General features: G+C 35.1%; 1 protein-coding gene across 4 annotated transcripts in view; it reads left to right on the plus strand.

Annotated features, from left to right (window-relative positions):
• ADK (adenosine kinase) overlaps positions 1–26,613 on the plus strand; it is a 529,136-nt gene that overhangs the window by 53,341 nt on the left and 449,182 nt on the right. For 3 of the 4 annotated variants that reach the window (XM_045439672.1, XM_045439674.1, XM_045439673.1), the window contains one exon: positions 13,200–13,253. The exons of the other annotated variant lie outside the window; for it this stretch is intronic. In XM_045439672.1, coding sequence (XP_045295628.1) covers positions 13,200–13,253 — 54 coding nt within the window. The remainder of the gene's footprint in view (positions 1–13,199; positions 13,254–26,613) is intronic. 4 annotated transcript variants of the gene reach the window in all.

Genomic DNA, 26,613 nt, shown 5'->3' on the forward strand with positions numbered 1-26,613 from the left:
TTTCTGTGAACTTACTATGGAAGTATTAATTTGAAATTAATTATATGTCCAGACTTTGGTGTAAATTATGGTAGATATGTAAAGGTTTATAAACTTAGTGAAATTGTGTTTTCCTTCAATTATAGGTATAGTGTAGGTGAGAAAAAAATGTGTGTAATTTGCTCTAAAAATTGTTAATATTTAGTTTTAATTGGTACATTAGTAGATGAATAAATCCTGTATGAGAGATTGAAACACTCAACAGTTCTTCTTGACTAAGTTTTCAAACAATACACTTCTTGTATTGAGAGTTTCCAGGATAGAACAAGAATTGCCCCTATTCAGAAGTATCAATTAGATAATTATTTGATATTTAAAAATTAAACTTCTAGAATATACTAGTTTGTTTAAAGATTGTGAAAGCCAGTTTTTTCCTGGAGTAAGAAAAATGTTGGATCTTTATCTAATTGAAAGAATTAAGTTAGTCAATTTTGATGTGTCCAATTTGTCAAAATATAGTAGCTGAAAATACGTAGGAAAACTTGAAACAAAGTAGGCTGTTGAAAATAATCTTTTCTAGCATATTGAAGAGTTACAGTGGGTATGAGGAGAGATAAAATGTGGAATGTATAATAACTGCCAGATGAGTGTTGATCTAATTATGGAGAGTAAAGGAAGAGGTTTATACAAAAGAAAGTGGAGGAATATATAAGACAGGTTTGTTTTGATTTTTCCTGACACTAGGTAAATACTATAGAAGTAAAGGTATGAAGAGAATTAATGTCATGGTAATCGGGAAGTAAAAATCCTCATTAGAAATGAAAATAGTTTTAAGAAAGGAAGCTAGAGTAGTTGAGGAAATATATTTTTCTTATGAATCCAAATCTTTAATAATGTAATCATACAAACCTTAGGTAAGTCTTGATTAACGTAAGCACGCATGAAAGACATTACTTAATGTTTACTCCAAAAATACTCAAAGTAATAATAGTTGGTTGTAAATTTCAGTGCTGATTATTCAATAACAAAAATTTACAGCTGGATTATTTGTATAAATCAGGATGAATTATTTCTGTAAATAAATATATAGTAGTTTGAAGTAAAACAATATTTGGAGTATCAAGTGATACTCCATATATAAGGTTAAAAGGCTATAATTGTTTTGTTTCATTATAAATTTTTTTTTTTAATTTTTTTTTGATGTTTATTTATTTTTGAGACAGAGAGAGACAGAGCATGAACGGGGGAGGGGCAGAGAGAGAGGGAGACACAGAATCGGAAACAGGCTCCAGGCTCTGAGCCATCAGCCCAGAGCCTGACGCGGGGCTCGAACTCACAGACTGTGAGATCGTGACCTGAGCTGAAGTCGGACGCTCAACCGACTGAGCCACCCAGGCGCCCCATGTTTCATTATTAATTTTTAAAAAAAATTTTAAAAATGTTTATTTTTGAGAGAGAGAGAGAGAGGGAAACACAGAATCTGAAGCAGGCTAGAGCTGAAATTGCACACTTAACTGACTGAACCACCCAGGTGCCCCTATAGTTAATTCTTTATAAAGCTATTTTTCAATATTTTCTTCTCCATGTTTTAGCATTATGGTTTGTATATTTAGGTCTTCAATTGACCTGAATAGATTTCTGTATATGATGTGAAGTGGGGATCCAGTTAATTTTTTTTTTTTCCTCAAGTGAAATCAAGTATTCTATCACTGTATTGTGATAGTCCCGATCTTTACCCATTGATCTGCAATGCCAATTTTTATTTGTCTATAGCTTGGTTTCTAGGTATTCCATCCTTTTCTGCGTGTCTGTTTGTCCTTGAACTAATGCAGCTTTATTTTTATTTTGTTACAAAACTTTATAATAAATCTTGATGTTTGATAGGACAAGTCCCTACACTTTGCTCTTATTCAAGAATTTTCTTAATTATTCTTGGCTCTTTCCTTTTGTGCATAAATTTTAGAATGAGTTTGTCAAGTACTTAAAAAATTCTTTTTGGGGTTTTTGTTTAGGATTGCATTGCATTTTTAGATTAATTTGGAAAAATGAGATCTTTACCATATAAGTTTTTCTATTTATGCATATATATTTCTATTTTTTCCTCTAGCTATTTTGTATATTTTAGTAACATGTAGTCTCTAAGTACATTAAATACAGGATTACAAAATGGTTAGGTTTTTTTTTGTTTTGTTTAAAAATTGTTTTTTAATTCTTTAAATGTTTTTATTTATTTTTGAGACAGAGAGAGGACACAGAACATGAGCAGGAGAGAGAGGGAGACACAGAATCCGAAGCAGGCTCCAGGCTCTGAGCTGTCAGCACAGAACCTGACGCGGAGCTTGAACTCACGGACTGTGAGATCATGACCTGAATTGAAGTTGGTTGCTTAACCAACTGAGCTACCCAGGCGCCCCTGTTTTGTTTTAGACTTCCACATCTTATGGTAGTGATCATTGCTAAGTTTGTTAGGTTCAAAAATTATAAAAATAATTGTGTTTGGGGAAAAATGCAAACCATGCAGAAGTGATTAAAAGAAAAATCTGGGCAAATTATTATCTCTACAGCAATACTGTCCATTAGAATTTTCTGCGATGATGGAAATGTTGTATGTCTGTACTGTTCAATATGGTAACCATTAGTCACATTTAGTTTTGAACATTTGAAGTGTGGTTAGTGCAACTGATGAATTGAATTTTAAAATTTTATTTGATTTTAATTGTTTTTAAAAATTTATTTGTTGTTTTTAGTAATCTGTACACCCAACGTGGGAGTCGAGCCCATGATCCCGAGATCAGTAGTCATACTCTCTTCTGATATAGTCAGCCAGGCACCTCTAATTAATTAAATTCAAATAGTGATATGTAGTTGGTTGTTACAATATTAGTGCAGCTTAGGTCTTACTGCAGTATTGTACAGTTTTCTTCTAGGTGTACATTTTTGGTGAGGTTTATCCTGGGTATTTTATTTTATTTTATTTTTATTAAAAAAATTTTTCTTTAACATTTATTTATTTTTGAGAGAGTGGGAGACACAATCTGAAGCAGGCTCCAGGCTCTGAGCTGTCAGCACAGAGCCTGACGCGGGGCTCGAACTCACGGACTGTGAGATCATGACCTGAGCCGAAGTCGGACTCTTAACCGACTGAGCCACCCGGGTGACTCCCTAGGTATTTTAAAAGTAAAGTTATTGCTATTGTGAGTAGAATATTTTTTCAGTAACATTTTTTCGATTATTGCTGGTATTTGGAAATGCTCCTGAATTTTGTGTATTTTCTTTAACTTGGTTACCTTGTTACCTGCATTAAAAGAAAGATGGTCCTTGGCTCTTCTGATTCTCTCTTTCAGAATTCCAGATTCTTAGATTTTGGGATAAAGCAGCATTAGGGATGTTGTTGAGGGATGGTGGTGTTGAGGGATGGTGACCTGATCATGCAGTTTGGAGAAAGTTCAATAATATTTTACTGTTATAAAGGTAAGTTTAATGATTGATTAATGAAGGGGGCAAAGGAGTCAGGGATGACATTCCAACTTTTGGTTTTGGTGGTATTTACGATTGAGTTAGGGAGTATGAGAGAATGACATGTTAGAGGGAGTGGATAGATTGAGTTCAGTTTTGTTCATGCATGAGGTGCATATGTGATATTCAGGTGGATTTGATTTATGCTTCTGGTGGGTAGAGGATTCATGGCTGGAGGGAAGTATAATAAATAAGCATTATACTTAATTTTACCTTGATATAATGCCATTCAATGAAGGTTAGCTGTTATTATACTATTATCAGCATCATCATCATCACCACCAAAATTATTAAATAGGTGGTATATAAAGCAACCAATGGGGCACCTGGCTGGCTCAGTCAGAAGAGTGTACGACTCTTGATTTGGGGGTCATGAGTTTGAGTCCCGCATTGGACATAGAGATTATATATGTATGTAGATACATACATATGTATAAATAAAAAATAAAAAATAAAAGCAACCAATAGATAAGCCTTTCAGAGAAAGGGTAAAAGTGAAGGCAGTGGGTTGGAAGATAGAACACTGAATAAATGGATAGATGAAGAAGAATTGATTATGTAAGGGGCTGAAGAAGAAATAGTGAGTTTTTAGCAGAACTAAAACAGGGTCTCATGAAGTCATTGAGTTTGTATGACAGAGCGGTTAATAGTATCAAACGTAAGAGAGATGCCTAGTAACATAAAACCTACAAGAATTTAGTGGATTTGATAATAGGATGTCAGCAGTGACCTCAGGTAGGTAAATCACGGTGGAATGATAAGGGACAGAAGTCAAATCTAAGAGTGTAAGAAATAAATGACAGGTGTGATGTAAAGTGGCCCAATTTTGTTGATATGGCCCAGTGGCCAAGCAGTAACATCTTCCAAGTCAAATTTTAAATTTCCTTTAATGAAAATACGTGGCTAGTCATTTTGAATAATTATCAGTGATTTTTAAAAATAAAAACATAAGTGGGGTGCCTAGGTGGCTCAGTCAGTTAAGTGTCTGACTTTGGCTCAGGTCGTGATCTCATGGCTGGTGAGTTCGAGTCCCGTGTTAGGCTCTGTGCTGGCAGCTGCTTTAGATTCTGTCTCCCTCTCTCTCTGCCCCTTGCTGCTGTACTCACTCTCTCTCTCTTTCTCTCTTTCAAAACTAAACAAACATTAAACAGAATTAAAAATAAATAAAAATAAAAACTTAAGCAAAGAAAATTTAATAATATAAAGAGTGTAGTTCTATTTAAGTGTAAATCTAGGTTTTTTTTTTCTTCAGCCTTCTGTAATTGAGTTTTAATCCTCATTTAGTTTACTAGTGAGAATTTAAAATGTTATTTTTATAAATCTTGTAACTTTTTGCTATTATTTTCGTTCTAATCCAGTGGTTTACTTTTTAATCTGTTTCTTGGTAAGCCTCTTAAAACATTGCTGTGGTGATTAACACTTTTGGCCTCCCTTTTTCCTTTCCAACATGTTTTGATATGTTTATTTTTTAATTGCTAGGGGTAATTAAACATGTTTAAAATCTTAACCATACCCATACTATCTGATTGATTCTACCAATTCTATAAAATTTTGCATACTGCTATTAGGATTCTTTGGACCATGTGGTAGTATTTATAGATTTCTTCAAATTTTACTTAATTCTTGGAAGGCAATCTTAGTTGCAGGCATTTATGGAATATTTTATTGTTATATTGCTGTGTAAGCAAGTCTTAGCTTGGTGTTACCTATTTGTGTGATATTGGGGGTTGGCCATTTCATTTATAACTGGGCTGTCTCTGGACTTGACAGCATTTTTAAGGACCTTTGTAGGTCTGAAATTTTGTGTTATGCTTATCTTCAGGGAAAGCACATTTGAATAAACAATGTTTGTTTCAATCTTAAGGCCCTACCTGTGTTTCATTACTGTTAGTTGCACACTGCTGCTGATCTAGCATATCTTAATAGTTATCTATCATGTATTAATACATTTTATTTATGTGTTCTGATATTTAATTATACACCTAAATAACAGTGCCATTTTCCCATTGCCCATGATGGGAATGCCATGATGGGATTTTATTCTTGTGTGCTTCCTTTAATAGCTCGGATAGGGTTGAAGGAAAGTTCTCCCCCTTGTCCTCTCCTACTTCTTGCCCTCCTCCCTTCTTTCTCTCTTTTCCCTCTTCCTCCTTTCCTTCCTTCTCTCTTTTTTCCTATCCACTTGTCACCTGTTGCTGTCAATATTTATACAATACAAATATTTAAAAAAATTTATTTTAAAAATTTTACACAAGAAAAGTTTGAACTAATCTTCGGAGGCTTAAATGTTCATTGGTTGAAAAATTTAAGTGAAAACTACATCCAGAAGAATATTATAACCCCATTCTAAAGTATTATATCTATTTGTTTTTAATGTGATTTTTCTAGTTTCAAAAGTAAAACATGCTAATTATTTACATTTTGAAAAAGCACAAAGAAGAGAATAAAAATAATCTGTAATGCTATATAACATTTTGGTGTTATGTTTCCAATTCTTTTTGGGAGTATATTGCCATTTTTCCTTTTTTTTTTTTTTTTTTAAACTTAATGCTGACCTGTTTCCCAGTGGTGTTATAACTTACTCATTTTAAATCTACTACTTTCTGGATAATGTTTGCTTCCACTTTTCCTTAAATAATGCTCGCATTGACATCCTTGTACCCAACTGTCTGATGTCTTAATGGAAATTTGTAGTTATACAATTGTTTCAAAATGTGAACAGTTTCAATTGCTTTCCTTCTCTATTTAAGCTAGATGAATTAGTCATTTTATTGAGGTGCAAGCATTACAGGAAAGGGAAGAGAGGTGAGTATTGCATGTAAATGTGTCGGCACCTCTCATGTATTATCTTATTTGATCCACATAGCAACATGAGATAGGTAGTTTTATCCTTCTTAGAGAAATTAAATGGCTTGTCTACTTCCAAAAGCTAATTAATGGCTGAATCAGGACAGTAACACAGGTCTTAGACTTGCAATCTAATGTTCTTTCACTTAGAGGTTCTCTGCAGAGGCTAGAGGCAGGATAAAGTCTGTGCTTTCCTGTATTGTCTCCACCTTCCTTATCTTCTGATAGGAGTAGGCACTTGTCTTTATCCTCTGGCAAATTCAGACAGAAAAAAGGTTGAGAACTACCAGTAAACCATTTTGCTGTCTCTGACTTTCTAGGGACCATGTTTATGTTTGAATTTAAGAGATGAATATAAAAACAGAACATCTATCTAATCATGTCTTTTGGAAACAAAATCCAACTAAAAAATAGGCTGTACTTAGTATCATTTTAGGAAAGACATGGTAGAAAGTAGAGGTATGTACATTTTAGTGAGAACTAGCTCCATTTCATTAGTAGGGGTTATGGTCCTGATGGTATATTTACCTTTATAATTTATACTTTGCCTACTTTCAAAATGAATGTGAGGCATTTGTTAGTTAACACATAATTTTTACAATTATAGGTTTGTACTATTTTTTTGTGTACACTTTAAAGGTGTTTTGGAAAGTTTTTGTTTCCTTAAAAATAACCATCTATATAGAGTTTGGTTGTAGTTTATGAGCTTTGGAAATATATTTAAATTGCGTGGAGGAACAAATAATCTTTCTCTATTAGTGCCTTTTTTCTAATTTGCAAATTAAATCAGTGTTCCATTTTAAAAATTAGAATAATTTTCAACATAATTATATATATATATATATTTTTTAATGTTTATTTATTTTTGAGAGAGAGAGAGAGAGAGAGCAAGAGAGACAGAGTGCAAGTGATGGAGGAGCAGAGAGAAAGAGAGACACAGAATCCGAAGCAGGCTCCAGGCTCTGAGCTGTCAGCACAGAGCCCGATGTGGGGCTTGAACTTAGGAACCATGAGATCATGACCTGAGTCGAAGTTGATTGCCTCACCAACTGAGCCACCCAGGCGCCACATAAAATTAGAATAATTTTCTTTTGGGCGGGTAGATAATTAATAACAATAGGTTATTCTAGTGACTTTTCATATAGTTTATTAACCTAACTAAAATTGGGTAAAGTGAGTATAAGGGAGAGTTCTATGAAAAATGCAGATCTAGATGGAAGTTTATGAATATGCACTCATATAGTATGCCTACTATACATAGGCATATGTGTAGTAAAGAATTTGGCCTTGTCCAAAGAGATGTCTGACCTTTGGCCCCAGCTTCTGAGAGGTAATCTACATCATACCTGATAGAAGTGTCATTTTATTTAGGACAGGGCTGGCCACACCCCACAGAGTGACCAGTTACGTGATTTAGGGTTAAACTTTGGGTCATATGATATCAATTGACCTGAAGACTGAGTTAACCATTGAGGCAGTCAGTTGATCAATCATGCCTATGTAGTGAAGCCCCAATGAAAAATATGGATATTGAAGCTTGGGTGAGCTTCCCTTGTTGGCAGTACTGCATACCTTATAGTCACATATCAACAGTGGTCTATATGGTCAACATACTGATGTCAGGACAGACTTTCCATTTGGAACCCTCCCAGACACTGCTCTATATGTCTTTTCCCTTGGACTTTGACCTGTATCCTTTTCTTATAATCCATAACTGTGAGTGTAATAGTTTTCAGGGAGTACTGTGAATCCTCCTAGTGAATTATTGAGCCAGAGGGTGGTTTTGGGAACTTCTAGAACTTGCAGTTGGTGTCAGAAGTGATGATAGCCTTTTTTTTTTTTTTTTTTTTTTTAATATTTAATTATTTTGTGAGAGTGAAAGCAGGGGAGGGACAGAGAAGATCCCATGCAAGCTCCATGCTCAGTGTGGAGACCTCCACAGGGCTTGATCTCATGACTATGAGATCATGACCTGAGCCAAAATCAAGAGTTGATTGCTCAACTGACTGAACCACCTGGGAACCCCAGAAGTGAGGATAATCTTGGGCACTGTTTCCTCAAACCTCGCATTTTGGCTAACTCTAAAATGCAGTGTGTAAGAGTCAAGGAAGAGATAAGGAAGAGAAAATTGAATTTAAAAAAACCTAGCCTGGGTGGCTCTCTTGTTTAAGCGTCTGACTTTTGATTTTGGCTTAGGTCATGATCTCACAGTCATGAGATCGAGCCCCATGCTGGGCTCCATGCTGAAGCTGAAAAATTAAGGCTTTTGAGATATGATAAAAGTTACCTGGTTTGGGGCAGAAGGAAATCAGATGAGAGAAAGAAATGATATGGGAAGAGTAACTACTTTGAAGTTTGTTTGGAATTAGAGAACTAATTTGCTTGGAGAATAGTTCAAAATGAATCTTGTACATTTATTCTTGAGGATCTGGAGATGTACTCAGTCCATTGAGAGAGTAAAATTTCCTGTTTGCTGATTTAATCAAAATCAGGTCTATCCTTCCTTGCCTGCTTCTTGCCTATTTGGACTCCATTTTTTTTTTTTTTTCTGGCCTCCACCATTTCCTTTAAATTCTTATCCTGAGACTTTAGAAGAGAAGGTTTTGTTGTTTTGTTTTGTTTTTTAATAGGAAAGGAACAGAGAAGAGAGATGAAATGGGGAAGGAAGAGAAAACAGATAAAAGCTCTCCCTTTTTTTGACTCTTTTAGGAAGGAGACTTTCTACTGTTTTGTTTGAACACTGTACATAGCTTTATCATAACCTTATCACACCACATTTATTTTTATTCTTACTCATTTACTGCATTGTGAGGTCCTTAAGTGCAAAAAATATTTGTTATTCTCTATCACTAGCCAGCTGGAGAAGGAAAATAACATTAATTGATTTGCTATTATCTATGTACAAAACACTTTGTTGAGACATAGATATCATCAAATCCCTTAGTTTCAAAAAACTTTCATAAAAATGTTTTAATAAACATTAATAACTTTCCTTACTAAGTTAATATTTATGATTTATAATGCTAAATAAAACTGATAAATCACTCTTAGTGGACTCTAAATACCATACGGCTTTGATACCTACCATAATCCATTTATTTAAAAAAATTTTTTTACCGTCATTCATTTATAAAAAGACACAAACAAGCTCTTTTATTATTTTTTTTTTAAATTTATTCAGCTTTTGAGAGACAGAAAGAGACAGTGAGTGGGAGAGGGGCAGAGGAAGAGGGAGACACAGAATCCAAAGCAGGCGCCTCTGGGCTGTCAGCACAGAGCCTGATGTGGGGCTCAAACTCACAAACTGTGACATCATGACCTGAGCTGAAGTTGGCCGCTTAACGGACTGAGTCACCCAGGTGCCCCCAAACTCTTTTCTTAACATTGAAAAATTTTATATTCCTTTCTCTATTTAAATTTATATTTGTATTATACTTTTTCCTGCCAGATTTTATCCTTATGTAATGTATTTTTGTGCATGAATTATATTTTTATGTAATATGCATATATTAGGAAGGTAATATATTTTTATACATTAAAGTCTTTTGTGCACATTAATCACCCTATCAGGTCTCTGCCACAAATATATGCCTGTAAATTGAATTTAAAGATATCTCCTAGGGGGCTCCTGAGTGATTGAATTGGTTAAGCGTCCTACTCTTGATTTCTGCTCAGGTTGTGATCTTGCCATTTATGAGATGGAGCCCTGTGTTGGTCCCCATGCTGACATTGCGGAGCCTGCTTGGGAGTCCCTCTCTCCTTCTCTCTGTGCCCCTCTCCTGCTCACGTGCATGTGTACACTCCTTCTCAAAAAATAAATTAAAAAACTTAAAAATCTATTCATTAAATTGTAATTAACAGATAGTAAAATAACGTAAATGTATTAAAATGTTGAGTAATTATTAAACAAAAAATCTTATTGGAAATGCATCTTTTAATGAGGTGGATGAAGCTAATCTAATTTTTTTCTTTTAGTTCAGCCTTTCTTGGATAAATAATGCTCATTGCTGCAGTTAGACAATGTTCAGCATCAATTTTATTTTCCTTTTTTCTTTTAGAGATGTGAAGAGGTTCAGGATAGGCCCCCCTCAGAATGTGCCACTTTGGCGTGTGGATTATTTTGAGCTGAAGACACTTAAGACCCTGTGGGCTCAAGAGGAAGTAGTTTCCTTCCCTAACCACATGGAAGAATCTACACTGAGAGTCTTTCCAAGAATAAGGGTTATTAACAGAGATAAATTTTATCTAAGTGACCCATCTATATGGTAGGGCACACATCTAATTACCAAACATCTCTTATCACCCTTTGAAGTACATTCCTTTCCTTGAAATCCCAGACCCTTACTCCCTCTCCTTAGTTCAGAATGACAGGTATACCTCATTTTGTCTGACCGACTTTGGAATTTCCATGTCTGTGTGGATTCCCCGTACATATACCTATTAAAGTTGATTTTCTCCTGTTAATCTGTCAATTTGATTCTTAGTCTGGCTAGAAGGACCTTCAAGGGCACACAGGTCCTTGCTCCCTGAGAAGGGAATGAGGAATTTTTGCTTCCTGACAGGTAGAAGTGCTGAGAAATGTGTTCACATAATTAATTGGATGGAAGTAGACAGAGCTTTGTTTCACCAGTATCACTTAATTGTTTGAGCATCTCTGTCATCAAATGGTCTATCATCAAAAATTATTTTTATTTGTCTATCAGCTGATAATTTGATTAGGTCCTTCAGTTTTTTTGGGAGCAAAGAATTAGAAACCACCTGACTTTCAGTTATTAGAGTCACTAGAGACATGCAGTTCTGGGAAATGCACCAAAAAAGACTTTAGTACGTCTTCTTAAATAGCTAGTAATCATATCTATTAGTGTTTTACTTATAGGTGTATGTTTACCTAAACAGTTTAGGACATGCTGGGGAAAGTTAAATATTGTTAATTTCAATATACCTATGTCAAAAGGATTAAAAAAATTTTTTTTAATGTTTAATTATTTTTTGAAGGAGAGAGAGTGTGAGTGGGAGGGGGGGGGGCGGGCAGAGAGAGAGGGAGACACAGAATCTGAAGCAGGTTCCAGGCTCTGAGCTGTCAGCACAGAGCCTGACGTGGGGCTTGAACCACAAATCGCAAGGTCATGACCTGAGCCGAAGTTGGATGCTCAACCGACTGAGACACCTAGGTGCCCCAAAAGGATTTTTTTTTTAAATAGAATGTTTTTATTGAGTGCTTTAACTATGTTTTAGTCAAAATCATTCATTCAGTTGCAGGCCACTGTCTGCCGTGGAAGGATTGGTAAAACTGTTCTTCATTGTCAAACAAATCAGATTTGCTTTCATGATAGAAAAAGTCTGGCTTCAGTTTTCAGTTCAAATAAATGATTTGATTTTTGTTTCTGTGACAACCATGTTCTGATAGTTAATCCTCAGTAGATAAATGGAAGGCAAGGAACCTTGTTTAAAATTATTGCTTGGAAGAAGTAAGTTGACTCTTGTTTTTTTTTTTTTAATTTATTTTAATGTTTATTTATTCTTTGTGTGTGTGTGTGTGTGTGTGTGTGTGTGTGTATGTGTGTGAGAGAGAGAGAGAGAGAGAGAGAGAGCGTGAGCGCGCACGGGGGATGGGGGGAATGAGTGGGGAGGGGCAGAGTGAAAGAAAGACACAGAATCTGAAGGAGGCTCCAGGCTCCAAGCTGTCAGCACAGAGCCCAGTGCGGGGCTCGAACCCACAAGTCGTGAGATCATGACCTGAGCCTAAGTTGGATGCTTAACTGACTGAGCCACCCAGGCGTCCGAAAAGATAAACTTTTTAAAGAAAACTGTAATCAGCTTGTGCCCTATTCTATAATATACCTGAAAATAGAATATCCTACGACAGATAGTTCCCCATTGATAATTTGTGGCTTCATTCTTTACAGAAATAATGTATAAAACAGGAATTCCTGTGGGCAGTTTATGGTACTTTACTTACAGAGGCTTTGAAGATAAAAATATTATGAACCATTTCTTGTTTAGCACTTCAGAGGTTTTTATACCCCAGCCAATGTAGTACAGTTCTATTTAGGATGTGTGAGAGGTTTGCCATTCTTTTCATAAAGTGGGTAAAGGGACTTGTGAAAGGGGAGGCAAGAAAGGAGACTCTACATGCATGACCTTTCCACTTAAACCCCTGACCCATTGTTAGGCAGCTTAGTTTTAGGAAAGAATTGAACACAAGTGGGAATTGAAGACCTGGGAATTGCCATCCAATGTTTATTTTTTTCTGTATACTCCTCAGAAACAGTTACCTTTAGCAGTACAAATTATATGGTAATTTGAAAGATAAATGTTCTAATATTTATCGCAACTTCTGTTTTATAGACAGGGAAAGTGAGACTTAAAGAAATGAAATGATTGCCTATGGTCATTAAGCTAATAAATAACAACTTATTTTTCCTCCTGTGTCATGCCACCTAGGACATAGTCTGGTGCATAGATGTTTACTGTATATTTAATGAATGAATAACTGCTTATTGTTTTGTGAACTTCTAAATACTTACTGTAGTAATTTCTTGAATTTTGAACTACTAGAGGCATGTTACATTGCAGATTATTCACTACAGAAGAATATTGAAGATACCTTGTGTTGTCAAAGGTCAGGTTGATCCTACTTCAGTTCTTTGGATGGTGTCTGTGGCAGTGACTAATAGAACAACAAAGAACTTAGGTATTTTTCAATGTTTTATCAATGAAGACAGAGGACTGTAACAGTGTAGTAGTGCTTATTTGATAGGAGTTAACTCATTGTATGTTGATACCACAGTCAGATGTCCATGAGGCAAAGGTACTTATATGTTTATATGATGTATTTTTTTGTTTCTGTGTTACAGGTATTCTCTTAAACCAAATGACCAAATCTTGGCTGAAGACAAACACAAGGAATTGTAAGTACATTAAACCCTAGGTGGTACATAGTTTATTCCTCTATGGAGGTGTGTGTAAACAATCTGAGTTTTCAAATGATATAAAATATAAAGATGTAATTAACACTATTACCTTAATACTAGTAAGATTAGGATAATTTACATTACATAAGATTAACATAGGAAATAATTGTTTCTGCATGCGTGTTAAAACATGTAGTATTGCATCATCTAGACTAAGGGCATATTGGGAAATATATAATTTCATTTTCTTTCCCCAGATAAAATATTAAAGTGTTGTTAATTTTACTCAATTGACTTCCCCAACCTCATTATTAAGATGACAAAATGTAATTTTGTTACTTTTGTTTCTTTATGAAAAGGTAAATGCCTAGTATTGATTGGCATAAGGAAAAACACTTTAAAGTTTGGTATATGAACAAAATTTTGTTCCTTTTTAAAATTTTAATGTTCTTAGGGTTCTTTCAGGGAAAAATAACTTGAACATATGATTCTGAGATATCTCCATTGCTATTTTTCTGCTCTGTTATAGTATATTATTTCACAGGAACTTTGAGGTTTTTAGTTAAAAATGATAGGTTTGGGAATTTTAAAATTTCATCTTAATCTTTTTAGTGCCATTGTCCAAAGGAGACAGCTATAAAATAATTTATATGCTTCTATTTTCTACTTAGTCTACTTTATTTTTCCCATTGTACCATAAGAAAGTTCTGATAGCCTTAATTATTATGCAAACACTTAATGTCAAATAATACTGTGGAATTAAAAATTCGAGGAATCTGTGGCTGGCTATACACCTTCAGGTCAGACTACACTTATTCTAGATATCCTTATTAAGGTTCTATCCTTTAATAAATATACTCATGAATTTTACAAACTTCCGTCAGGAAGCTTCCCTTCCCCTGTTCATCTGTTTTGTTTCTTAAATTCCACATATGAGTAAATCTTACGATATTTGTCTTTCTCTGACTGACTTATTTAGTATAATACACTTCAGTTCCATCCATATTGTAAATGGCAAGATTTCATTCTTTTTGATTGCCAAGTATTATTCCATATATATACATACATACATATATATGTTCCATCACGTATATATATACACACACACACGCACACACACACACGCATACACATACATATACAGACACACACCACATCTTCTTTATCCATTCATCAGTCGATGGACGTTTGGGCTCTTTCCATACTTTGGCTATTGTTGATAGTATTGCTATAAACATGGGGTTCATGTGCCACTTAGAATTAGCATTTTTGTATTCTTTGGATAAATACCTAGTAGTACAACTGCTGGGTCATAGGATAGTTCTATTTTTAATTTTTTGAGGAACCTCCATACTGTTTTCCAGAGGGGCTACACCAGTTTGCATTCCCAGCAACAGTGCAAAAGGGTTCCCCTTTATTTGCATCCTTGCCAACATCTGTTGTCTGAGTTGTTAATTTTAGCCATTCATCATGATGGGTGTGAGTTGGTATTTCCTTGTGGTTTTGATTTGTATTTCCCAGATGATGAGTGATGTTGAGCATCTTTCCTTGTGTCTGTTAGCCATCTGGATGTCTTCTTTGGAAAAATGTCTATTCATGTCTTCTGCCCATTTCTTCACTAGATTATTTGTTTTTTGGCTGTTGAGTTTGATAAGTTCTTTATAGATTTTGGATACTAACCTTTTATCTGATATATCATTTGCAAACATCTTCTCCCATTCCATTGGTTGCCTTTTAGTTTTGCTGGTTATTTCCTTTGCTGTGCAGTAGCTTTTTATCTTGATGAGGTTCCAATAGTTCATTTTTGCTTTTGTTTCCCTTGGTTCTGGAGATATGTCAAATAAGAAGTTGTTGCAGCTGAGGTCAGAGAGATTGTGGCCTGTTTTCTTCTCCAGAATTTTGATGGCTTTCTGTCTTACGTTTAGGTCTTTGATCCATTTTGAGTTTATTTTTTATGTATGGTGTAAGAAAGTGGTCCAGGTTCATTCTTCTGCATGTTGCTGTCCAGTTTTCCCAGCACCACTTGCTGAAGAGACTGTCTTTATTCCATTGGATATTCTTTCCTGCTTTGTCAAAGATTAGTTGGCCATATGTTTGTGGGTCCATTTCTGGGTTCTCTATTCTGTTCCATTTTTCTGTGTACTTGTTTTTTTTTTGCCAGTACCATATTGTCTTGATGATTACAGCTTTGTAATACATCTTGAAGGCCAGAAATGTGATGCCTCCAGCTTTGGATTTTCTTTCAACATTACTTTGACTATTCGGGGCCTTTTCTGATTCCATACAAATTTTGGAATTGTTTGTTCTAGCCTTCTGTGAAGAATGCTGTGTTATTTTGTTAGGATTGCATTGGATATGTAGATTTCTTTGGGTAGTATCGACATTTTAACAATATTTGTTTTTCCAATCCAAGAGCATGGAACGTTTTTCCATTTTTTTGTGTCATCTTCAAAAAGCTTTTTTTTTCATAAGCCTTCTATAGTTTTCAGTGTATAGATTTTTCACTTCTTTGGTTAGGTTTATTATTAGGTATTTTATGGTTTGGAGCAATTGTAAATGAGATCAATTCCTTGATTTCTCTTTCTGCTGCTTCATTATTGGTGTATAGAAATGCGACCAATTTCTGTACATTGATTTTATATCCTGCGGCTTTGCTGAATTCATGTATCAGTTCTAGCAGTTTTTTGGTAGAGTCTTTTGGGTTTTCCACATAGGAGTATCATGTCGTCTACAAAGAGTGAAGGTTTGACTTCCTCCTTGCTGATTTGGATGCCTTTTGTTTCTTTCTGTTGTCTGATTGCTGAGGCTAGGACTTTAAATCCTATGTTGAATAACAGTGGAGAGAGTGGACATCCCTGTCATGTTCCTGACCTTAGGGAGAAAGTTCTCAGTTTTTCCCCATTCAGGAGGATATTAGCTGTGGGTCTTTTGTATATGGCCTTTATATGAGGTCTAAAATGAGTCTCTTGTAAGCAGCATGTAGATGGGTCTTATTTTCTTATCCATGCTGATACACCCTGTGTCTTTTGATTGGAGCGTTTAGTCCATTGACATTTAGAATGGGTACTGAAGGATATGAATTTAGCACCATGTTGCCTGTTGAATTGGTGTTTCTGGTGATGTTCTCTGGTCCTTTCTATTCTTTGTTGCTTTTGGTCTTTTTATTTTTGTTTTGTCTTTTCTCTGCTCAAAGAATTTAAGAATTTAAGTATCCTCCTTAAAATTTCTTGCAGAGCTGGTTTAGTTTTTGTTTGGGAAACTGTCTTTCCTTCTATTTTGAATGACAGCCTTGTTGGATAAAGAATTCTTGGCTATGTATTTTTCTGATTCAGCACATTGAATATATCCTGCCACTCCTTTCTGGCCTGCCAAGTTCTGTGGATAGGTCTACTGTGAACCTGATCTGTCTTCCATTATAGGTTAAGGACTTTTTTCCTTTGCTGCTTTCATAATTTTTTCCTTTTCTGTGTATTTTGTGAATTTTACTATGGTATGCCTTGGTGATGGTCAGTTTTTGTTGAATCTAATGGGGTTCTCTGTAATTCTTGGATTTTGATATCTGTGCCATTCCCCAGATTAGTAAAGTTTTCCACTAAAATTTGCTCACATAAACCTTCTGCGCCTTTTTCTCTCTCTTCATTTTCTGGGACTTCTATGATTCAGATGTTATTCCTTTTTAATAAGTCTCTGAGTTCTCTAAGTCTTGTATCATGATCTTTTGCCTTTATTTCCCTCTTTTTTTCTGCTTTGTTATTCTCCATAATTTTATCTTCTGTATTGCTGACTCGCTGGTCTGCTTTGTCCATCCTTGCTGTCATGGCATGCATTTGAGATTGCATCTTGGTTATAGCATTTTTAATTTCAGCCTAAATTTTATTTCTTTTATCTCTGCAAAAAGGGGTTCTCTGGTGTCTTCTATGCCTTTTTCAAGTCCACCTGGTATTCTTATTATCGTGTTTCTAAATTCTGGTTCAGACATCTTACTTATATCTATGTTAAGTCCCTGGCTTTCATTTTTTCCTATTCTTTTGGGGTGAATTCCTTTGTTTGTCATTTTGGAGGAAGAAAAAAATTAATAACATTAAAAATAAAAATTAAAAACAAAAAAAATCAAATAAAGGAAGCTAGATTCTAGGTATGTTTTGGTCTGCTTGTTGAAAGAAGCTTGATAGAGAAATAAGGGAAAGGTAGGAAAAAATTTAAAACTTAAAAAAATTATATAATAAAATAGACAAAATAAAATAAACAAAATAAAATAGAATAAAGAAGTAAAGAAATAAAAAATAAAGTAAAAAATAAATTTTTTCTATTCTGTATACAAGAAAGGAAAAAAAAGAAAGATAAAAGAAAACAATTTAAGCAAAAACAGAAGCAAAGAAAATGAACAAATAAATGAACCAGAAAACAGAATGAAACTCGAATGAAGTTACGTCCAGTTTCCCCTAGAATTCAAACTATGAAGCACTCTATAGTTTGAACACTAAGCAGATGGAGTGACTTGTTCTGGAATTCCTGTGGGATGTGCTTGGAGGGTGCAGTTGGGCAGGGCTTGGTGTAATGGCTCTGTTCTCCATTAGGTGGCGCTGTTTAGCTTACTGGGGTGGATCAGTGTGCATGCATGCATTCATGGGAGATGTGGAAATGAATGGCTTCACCCAGCTCCGTAGTCTGGCGCAGAAACTTCATACTCTCACCGACCTACGATCAAGCTCCTTTGTCTCAGCCCTCCATCCACTCCCTGCCTGTATCCTGCCTGTGTCCAAGCTGTCTGTCTGCCAGGCAGCACTTCCTTCCAGAATTTTATCTCAGATGGTGTTGTTTGAAAACCCCACACTTCAGGGGCACCTAGGTGACTCAGTCGGTTAAGCGTCTGACTTCAGCTCAGGTCATGATCTCCCGGTTCATGAGTTTGAGCCCTGCATTGGGCTCTGTGCTGACAGCTCAGAGCCTGGAGCCTGCTTCAGATTCTGTGTCTCCCTCTCTCTCTGCCCCTCTCCTGCTCACACTCTGTCTCTCTCTCTCAAAAATGAATAAACTTGGGGCGCCTGGGTGGCTCAGTCGGTTGAGCATCCGACTTCGGCTCAGGTCATGATCTCGCAGAGTGTGGGTTCGAGCCCTGCGTCAGGCTCTGTGCTGACAGCTCAGATCCTGGAGCCTGTTTCCAATCCTGTTTCTCCCTCTCTCTCTGCGCCTCCCCCAGTCTCACTTTGTCTCACTCTGTCTCTCAAAAATAAATAAATATTTAAAAAAAATAAAAAAAAATGAATAAACTTAAAAAAAAATTAAAAAAAAACAAGCAAACCCCATACTTCAGAGACCCATGCCAGCTCTCTTGGGGAGGGTCTTGCTGTGCAATGGCTGGGTGCTAGTTTGCCCCAGAAAATGTTTGTGTGATTGTGCAGTGGCAGAGGTTCAGAGATTACGGCAAATCACAACACACATCTGGCACCAGGTTTTGCTGAACTGTGGTGTCTTTGTTCCTGAACCAGTAAATGTGGTTGCTTTCTGGGGTCTGCTGGGACCTTTGCCTGTGGGGAGGCCATATGGTCTCTACCAAATGCATTCCAAGCAGGGAAACCACATCTCCCAATGTAGCACACAGACCCCTCATACCGTGCTGCCTGCTTCTGGGGATTTGACCTACTTCCTTACCAGAACACTATCGGGCACTAAGCTCTGAAACTTCGGACTCTGTGCTCCACTGTTTGTAGAATCCTGGTGGTACTGAAACCCTCTCCTTTCTCGCTGTCAATGGTTTTGGGGAACAGATTTCTTGTTCAGTTCCGTGCAACTGTTTTCACTCTTCCTCTTTCTCCAGTTGCTTTGAGGGGGAGTGCTTTTCTTGCACGATCCGGATGTGCAGTTCTCTTCCCCTTCCTTTTTCTCTCTGTCCTCCCTCTATGAAAATGGCTCCCTACCCTCCACGGTTTTTCTCTCCCCTGTTCACCTCTCCACACCACGTACCTGCTGAGTTCTGTGGCTCAAGTTAATGCAGATCATTGTGTTGTTCCTCAGATCAATTTCTTTATGTGTTCAAAATGGTTTCGTGCAGATCTAGCTGCGTTTCAGGGATGAGACAAGCTCAGGACTCCATGTTGCTCTGCCATCTTAACTCTTCCCCCTGCTCTATTGCTTTTTAAAATTGATCTTTAAAAAAGCTGTAACATATACCATTTGTGCTTGCAAAGCTGTGCCTCCAGGAGTACCTTGTAAATGTATGTTAGATTTATTTTGCTCATTTTTTAAACCAATACCATCAGGTGACTTCTGTGAGAATCTCAAATGAACATTGATCGAATTTATTTCAGGCAACCACAAATGGTTCTCACCTTCTCTGTGACCAGAGTTTATCCTGTTTGGTGAACTTTTGACTGTGCTCTCACTTTAAAATTCTAGGATTTCATAGTTTCTTCACATCTGTTGTTATACCTGAATCATGAAACTTCTGGAGTATTTGCTTAAATATTTTACTATTTCAAAGAAAATTATTAACCCTGACATAAAGAAGAAGAACTCATTATAAGAGATAATTTTGGGATTAAACTTGGATTTATATTCATGTATGTATGATGGATGAAGGAAAAATATATATCATTATTGGTAAAATCTTAAAACCTTTAAAGGATTAATCCTGGGCTCCTGGGTGGTTCAGTCGGTTAAGTGTCTGACTTCAGCTCAGGTCATGATCTCCTGGTCCTCACGGTCCGTGGTTCAAGTCCTGCACCAGGCTCTGTTCTGACAGTTCAGAGCCTGGAGCTGCTTCAGATTCTGTGTTTCCTTCTATCTCTCTGCCCCTCCCCCTGCTCGTGCTCTCTCCCTCTCTCTCAAAAATAAATAAACATTAAAAAGAAAATTAAACTAACTTGCAATTTTCTGCTTTTGAAGAAATGTGTACTGCCTTGGACTTAGCATTAGAAGAAATTTATGTATGAATTTTGTCATAGATTACAACCTTGGTGTATCAGTTCCACTATGAGTGTTAAGAAATAAAGGAATTTACTGTAGGAATTAAACCTTGTTCAGTTGTGGAAAAAACTAGGGAAGTAAAGGCTCACAAAGAATCAGAGAAAAGTCCAGTCCTGGTTCAGTTTCATGAGTTGAAGCTTTCAAAAATCCACCTGCTGGAGTAAACTGTAAAGGAGGCTGGTAGGTTGTTGGCTCTTTGCAGCTACCACCTCTCAAGTTTCAGTGGAGCATCTGGTGATAGTGCTGGTACTGTTTGGGAGGGTGAGCTGGGGTGGTATGGGGATAAATAAGGGCAAATTGGAATTCTACCCATACTTCTCTGTCTTTTACTACCTGTGACCAATAACTACCTTTGGAATAAAATGGCTGCTGCTTCACTTGCACCCTCCACATTGTACACAGAATTTTTTTGTGGTTAGTCCTAATCTGAAACCATATAGGAAAGGAAATTCTGGGAAATATAGTTCTAGTTAGCACAAGTATAAAACCTATCACACTTGGATTAATCATTTAATCTTCTGAATTTAATGTCTTTATTTATAAAATGGTGAAAATTTCATGTTTGAATAAGTTTAAGGATGGTTAAATGAAATTATGTGAAAAAGTTTCGAGCTATGGAAAGGTTATATAAAAGTTACTTGTGATGTAGGTTTTTGTGAGTCTGATGATGTTTATGAAAACTCAACTGGCTTCTGCTCTTGGAGCAGTTGTCTCTCAAATATCCTTGTGGGATTAGATCAGTACTCTGCTATTTTATAATTATCCATTAAGCAAATGATTTGTTTAGTTGCCTACTTCTCTTTTAGTCTATTCAGTAATCCTATTGGGTATAGTTTCTAAGTTTCTAGCCTGAAATTCTACAGGCAAAAAATGCTAATGGATTTCTTTGTTCTCTCTTTGTTGTTTTAAATTGACTATTATTAGTAGTAGTAGTAGTAGTATATTGTTATTATTATTTTGCTTTCTCTCTCTTTGATGTTTCACCCTGGAAGGGTGAGGTGTTTTCTGAAGTTTTATTCAGTGCTTTTTTCTGAAGTTTTATTCAGTCCCAGTGTAGTTCATCAATCCTTTGTTACAAATTTACTTGACAGTATTGCAGTATGTGCTATCAATGGGAATATTCATCAGGGTCAGCATGGAATGAAGAGAGCAGAAACTTCTGATTGTTGAATTCTTTTTTCCTTTGGCCTACAACAAACAGGAATATTTTGAGAATGAAGCTATGACAGATTTCTGCCTGAAAAACACTGTAAGGGTTATATGCCAACACTATCTATATCCCCTTGAGGACTGAGTCGGAAATTTTGGGAGTAATATGGATTTGGGAGTTTTGGGGAACTTTTAGCATCTATTAGCAACTAATCTAATCCTTGAAAACATTTTCTTTACTAACTGTAATTATTGATTTTTTTGAAAATTTATTAAAATTTTTTTAGAAAAAAATTTATTAAAGAATTAAATAATACTTATGTATTAAAAAACCAAGGAAGGAGATCTTTATGTCAGTTACTTTTGTGCTCTAATTTAATTCTCATAGCAACACTAGAATGTAAAAATTATAATCATTCCCATTTTATGGGAAATAGGCTTGGAGCGATTACATAACTTATCTTCTATTAGAAAAGAAATAGATTGTGATTTGATTTCAGATTTCTATTTATTGCTTTGTACTTTTTCTAAATTCAGTGACTTAGAGAAAGACTATGTTTTACTTTTTTTGGGAGGGATAATAATATTTATTTTTTTTATTTTATTTTTTTTCCTATAGTTTTTTAAAATCTTTATTTATTTATTTTTAGAGACACAGGGATAGAGAGCGAGCAGGGGAGTGGCAGAGAGGGAGAGAGGGAGAGAGAGAATCCTATGCAGGCTCTGTGCTTGAACCCACCAACTGTGAGATCATGACCTCAGCCAAAATCAAGAGTTGGATGCTTAACTGACTGACTGAGCCACCCAGGTACCCCAGGAGAAATAATAATATTTAAAATAAATGTACCTACTTCACAAACTGTTTAAAGGTACTCATGGTAGATATTACCTTTCATAAGTTTTAATATGGTTTAATAGAAATATGCCATAATATGTAGGTAATACTGTATTTTTGGGGGGTTGTTAATATCTAGGGTAAAATCTTAGAAGATAAACTGAACTCATGTTGGTGAATGGAAATCCAATTATTTCTAATAGACTAGGTCATTTCTTGAAGTCCAGTGTAGTATAAATTTGTTCTTTGTGATGCTAGCTCCCTCTGTGGAACTTCATTGAGATTACAACTTGACTTTTTCGATTATTTAGCTAAACGATTGAACATTTAGACTAGATTTTGAAATTTTCTGTAAATTTTACTTTGTATGCTAATAATTTCAATTGTTTTTCTTGTGAAAATGTTATTTTATAAAAATGTCTCACTTTGTAGATACTGAATTTTAATAGCTTGTGTGAAATGAAACCCACTTCCTCAAACATTGCAACAACTTTTATGCTTTTTTGTTTGGGAAGGCCAGAGATACCAATTCCTAGGTCTGCAGCACTGTGTTAGGTTAGACAGAAGGAGATAGATAAAGCCTAATGGAAGATTTGGGGGGAAAAAAAAGGTTTTGGAATTATGTTTTTTTTTTTTTTTTTGAGTTTTTTAATGTTGAATTGGGTGGGAAAATGTTCATTGAAGGATTTTTTTTTGTTTGTTTTATTGAAACAGACAAAATTTCTGCTTGACAGAAAGAGGAGAGAGAAATATCTTAGCAGGATCCCAAAATTCAACAAAGAAATGTAGAAAATGTCTTTTACATGTATAATTTCCATAAATTTATGCTCTTGTAAAGAAAATTCTTTGTTATCAAATCCTACTACTGATTTCCCTTTTACAGAATGTGTATATTTTTTTCACCCCCACTTTTTTTCTCCTTTGTCTCCCAAACTAGTTTATATTTAAATATTAAATTGTGTAATTAGTTTTTAAAAATATTTTCCATTCTAGAATGAGGGCAGAGGGAACATGACTGGCTTCCACGATAGAATTTAGCAAAATGGGCAAACCGATGTCAACCATAAAGCTAGGGACTAAAACATAAAAGATGAAGATAGGAAAGAGCTAAAGTGTATATGCTCTTTGAATTTATAAAAATTTGATTTTAGTAGGTCATTGTTAAGATCATACATGAATAAGCTTTTAAACAATTTTGTAAGATAATTATTTTGAGCCCTTTGTTAATACTAAACATATATTATTCCCTTAAAATATAATATAATTTACACAAATACAGGCACGCATTATGGTGGCACAAAGAAATTTGTTTTAATATTTTTTAACCTTGACTAAATTTAGATTAGGTATTTCTTTAAAAGAATAGAATTGAACTAGTTTTATTTATGTAACAATCCTATCCTTTGTTATCTTTAAAACATATTATATCCTTGATAATAGTAATAATGTTTTCTTATATGAGTAAAAACTTTGAATCAATATATAAATATTTTGCTGGGGTTCTTATAGTTTTTATCTTTTAGTCAGTTATTTTCTCACAATCTTTAAGGATAATTAACCCATCTCCCATTAGTTTTTGAAGAAATCTAGAGTGAACTTCCTTTATATTATTGGCTACTTAAGTCCATGTCATTTTGAATTTGATTTAACCTATGTGTCACATGTATAGTAGTGCTTTCCAATGTTAGTACTTCATGTATTATTTAAAGTTTTCTCAAAAACTGTGGAACCTCTTTTATTCTCCTTGACTAACTCCTCTTCACCTTTTGAGGCTTAACTCAGATGTTCTTTCTGGTAGTCTTCTCTATTGTACACTCTTCCTGTACTCTGGGGTTAGTTTGGTACAAACCAACAGGCAGACCAGAATTAAAATCCTGGTTTTGATAATTCCTACTTGTGAGACTTTGGGTTACTTATTCTTTTAAATATTTCCTCATCTAAATTATGAGAGTGATAATCCTTAACCTTACAGGATTATTATGAGCATTACGTATATTTAATGTACATGTAGAGAATTCCATGATGCCTGGCATGCAAATAACTACTTCTGCTTTTATTTATTTATTTATTTATTTATTTATTTATTTATTTTTTGTTAATATTCTTTCTAGACTCAGTACTTTGAGCACAAGGTTCGTATTTTATTCATCTTTGTATCCCCAGTGGCTGGCACATGGTAGAAACTTAGTAAATATTTGTGAATACTTAAAGACTACTTTAGTCCGCAGGGTATCTATGATGGTTTCAGTTCATATGTTTATTCGTGTATTTTATCATTAAGTGGGTTTATTCACAATAATTTTGGTTATTCTTGGTTTCACTACAAGGTTGATGATTAATTAAACAGCTTTGTTATCCAAGTTTTGTTTTCATGAATGTAATCAATTTTAACAGCAGGCTCCTTATGAAAATCAGAATCCTGAGTTAAAATTAAGTGCCTCTCTCATTATTCCTCAAATATTATCAACCTAAGTTTCCTTAGTAGAGAGCAAACAAGCTTTCTTTTTTCTTCAACATTTGGATTGACTTTGTATATAAGTGCCTCTAATTCTAGTAGGCAGCTGGTGTTGGTGATTAAGTTTGGAATGATTTGTGTGACTGCCCCCTTAGGTTTGGATTCTGAGAGAATTTTTTCAATGCCAAATTTAGTTTTTTTTAATTAGAATTTTTTTCTTTAAATATGTGATAGATGAGAGTATAAACTTTTCCAGAACTAATTGTCTCCAAAGTCAGGATATTTGCCTACTATTTGTAGGTATACAGTCACCCAAACAAAGTAACAGACACCCAAAACAAAATGTCGACTTAATCTATAAATACAATAAATTTGGAGGTAAAGACTGGTTACTTCAGTGCTTCAGGAACATCATCAGAAAGCCCTTTCTGGATGTAATTTGCAGACTTTTTCTCAATTTGATCCTCAGCAACCCAGCAGGACAACTTTAAAAATAAACAAAACAATTTACTGTCTCTAAACCAGAGAAGGTAGAAAAATGTATTCAGAAGAATGGTATACAGTATAAGCTGTTGCTTTGGTTAGTGCTTTATATTTGAAAAGAGATGCATATTTTTAGAGGATCACAATGGGGAAGCTGATCACATTTCTGCTGCCTCCTGAAAACCTGATTTATGGTATAGTTTTTCGGTGGGGGGGCAGAGTTTAAAGTCTTAGTACTTTGGGGGATTTTATTCTAGACTAGTATAAATCATTACTTAGTAACTTGTTTAGAATTGTTTTACTGAGTCATTTAACAAAGGTAGGATTAGATATTCTCCATAAGAATATTAACTCACATGGAAAGAGGTATAGATTAGTCATTGATGAAAGCAATGACTTTGGGTTCAGTCCACCTTGAAGAAAGAATAAAAGTAGAATCAAATAATCTCTGGAAAAAGCAAGATGGTCTGTCATATTCTAGTACTTACTATATGTAAGAATGTTTAATATTAGTAGGTGATTGTATAATTAAAATATTCTAATTTATGTATCTTTAAATCAGTTTGTAATAGCCAAACCACAAAAATTCAGTTTCCCTTGCATGTGAAGAACTTTTTAAGTAGAAAGCTCTGCCTTAATTTTCATGTCTGTATATATTTATGCTTTTCATTTCTCTGCAATGCTTTTTTTTTTGTTAAAGTGAGACTTGGAAAATAACGGTAATAATGTTTCAATTCCTGAGATGTGGGTAATTTTCATCCTCTCTTCAAGACTTTCATATTATTTTTGTAATGTTTTTATTTTTTTTTTTATTTTTGAGAGAGAGAGAGAGAGACAGAGTGCGAGCAGGGGAGGGACACAGAGAGAGAGGGAGAGCGAGAATCCCACGCAGGCTCCAAGCTCAGCACAGAGCTTGATGCAGGGCTCAGTCTCACGATGGTGAGATCACAACCTGAGCCAGAATCAAGAGTTGTACGCTTAAGTGACTGAGACACCCAGGTGCCCAAGACGTTCATGTTATTTTTAAGTGTATTGTTATCATTTGCATGTTTCTTATTTCCTTTGTTGATTCTAATTATGCCCTCAGGAGTTATCATAGTATAAATTTATTTATTTATTTATTTATTTATTTATTTATTTATTTATTTATTTAGAGTATAGCTGGCACACAGTGTTACATTAGTTTCAGGTGTATAACATAGTAATTGGACAACTCTATATGTTATACTGTGCTCACCACTAGTGCCACTGCCATCTGTCACCATATAACATTATTATGGTACCATTGAGTATATTCCCTCTGCTGTACCTTTTATTCCCATGACTTATTTATTCCAAAACTGGAAGCCTGCAAGCATATTATAAATTTATTATGTTTTCTATATGACATGTCATCAGATATTTAAAAGTGATTAAATATTTTTTAGGGGTAGAAACTTTCATTTGTGTTTTCAAGACTCAGTAGGCCA

This window comes from Leopardus geoffroyi, chromosome D2, assembly GCF_018350155.1.
Source record: "Leopardus geoffroyi isolate Oge1 chromosome D2, O.geoffroyi_Oge1_pat1.0, whole genome shotgun sequence".
Classification (NCBI taxonomy): domain Eukaryota; kingdom Metazoa; phylum Chordata; class Mammalia; order Carnivora; family Felidae; genus Leopardus; species Leopardus geoffroyi.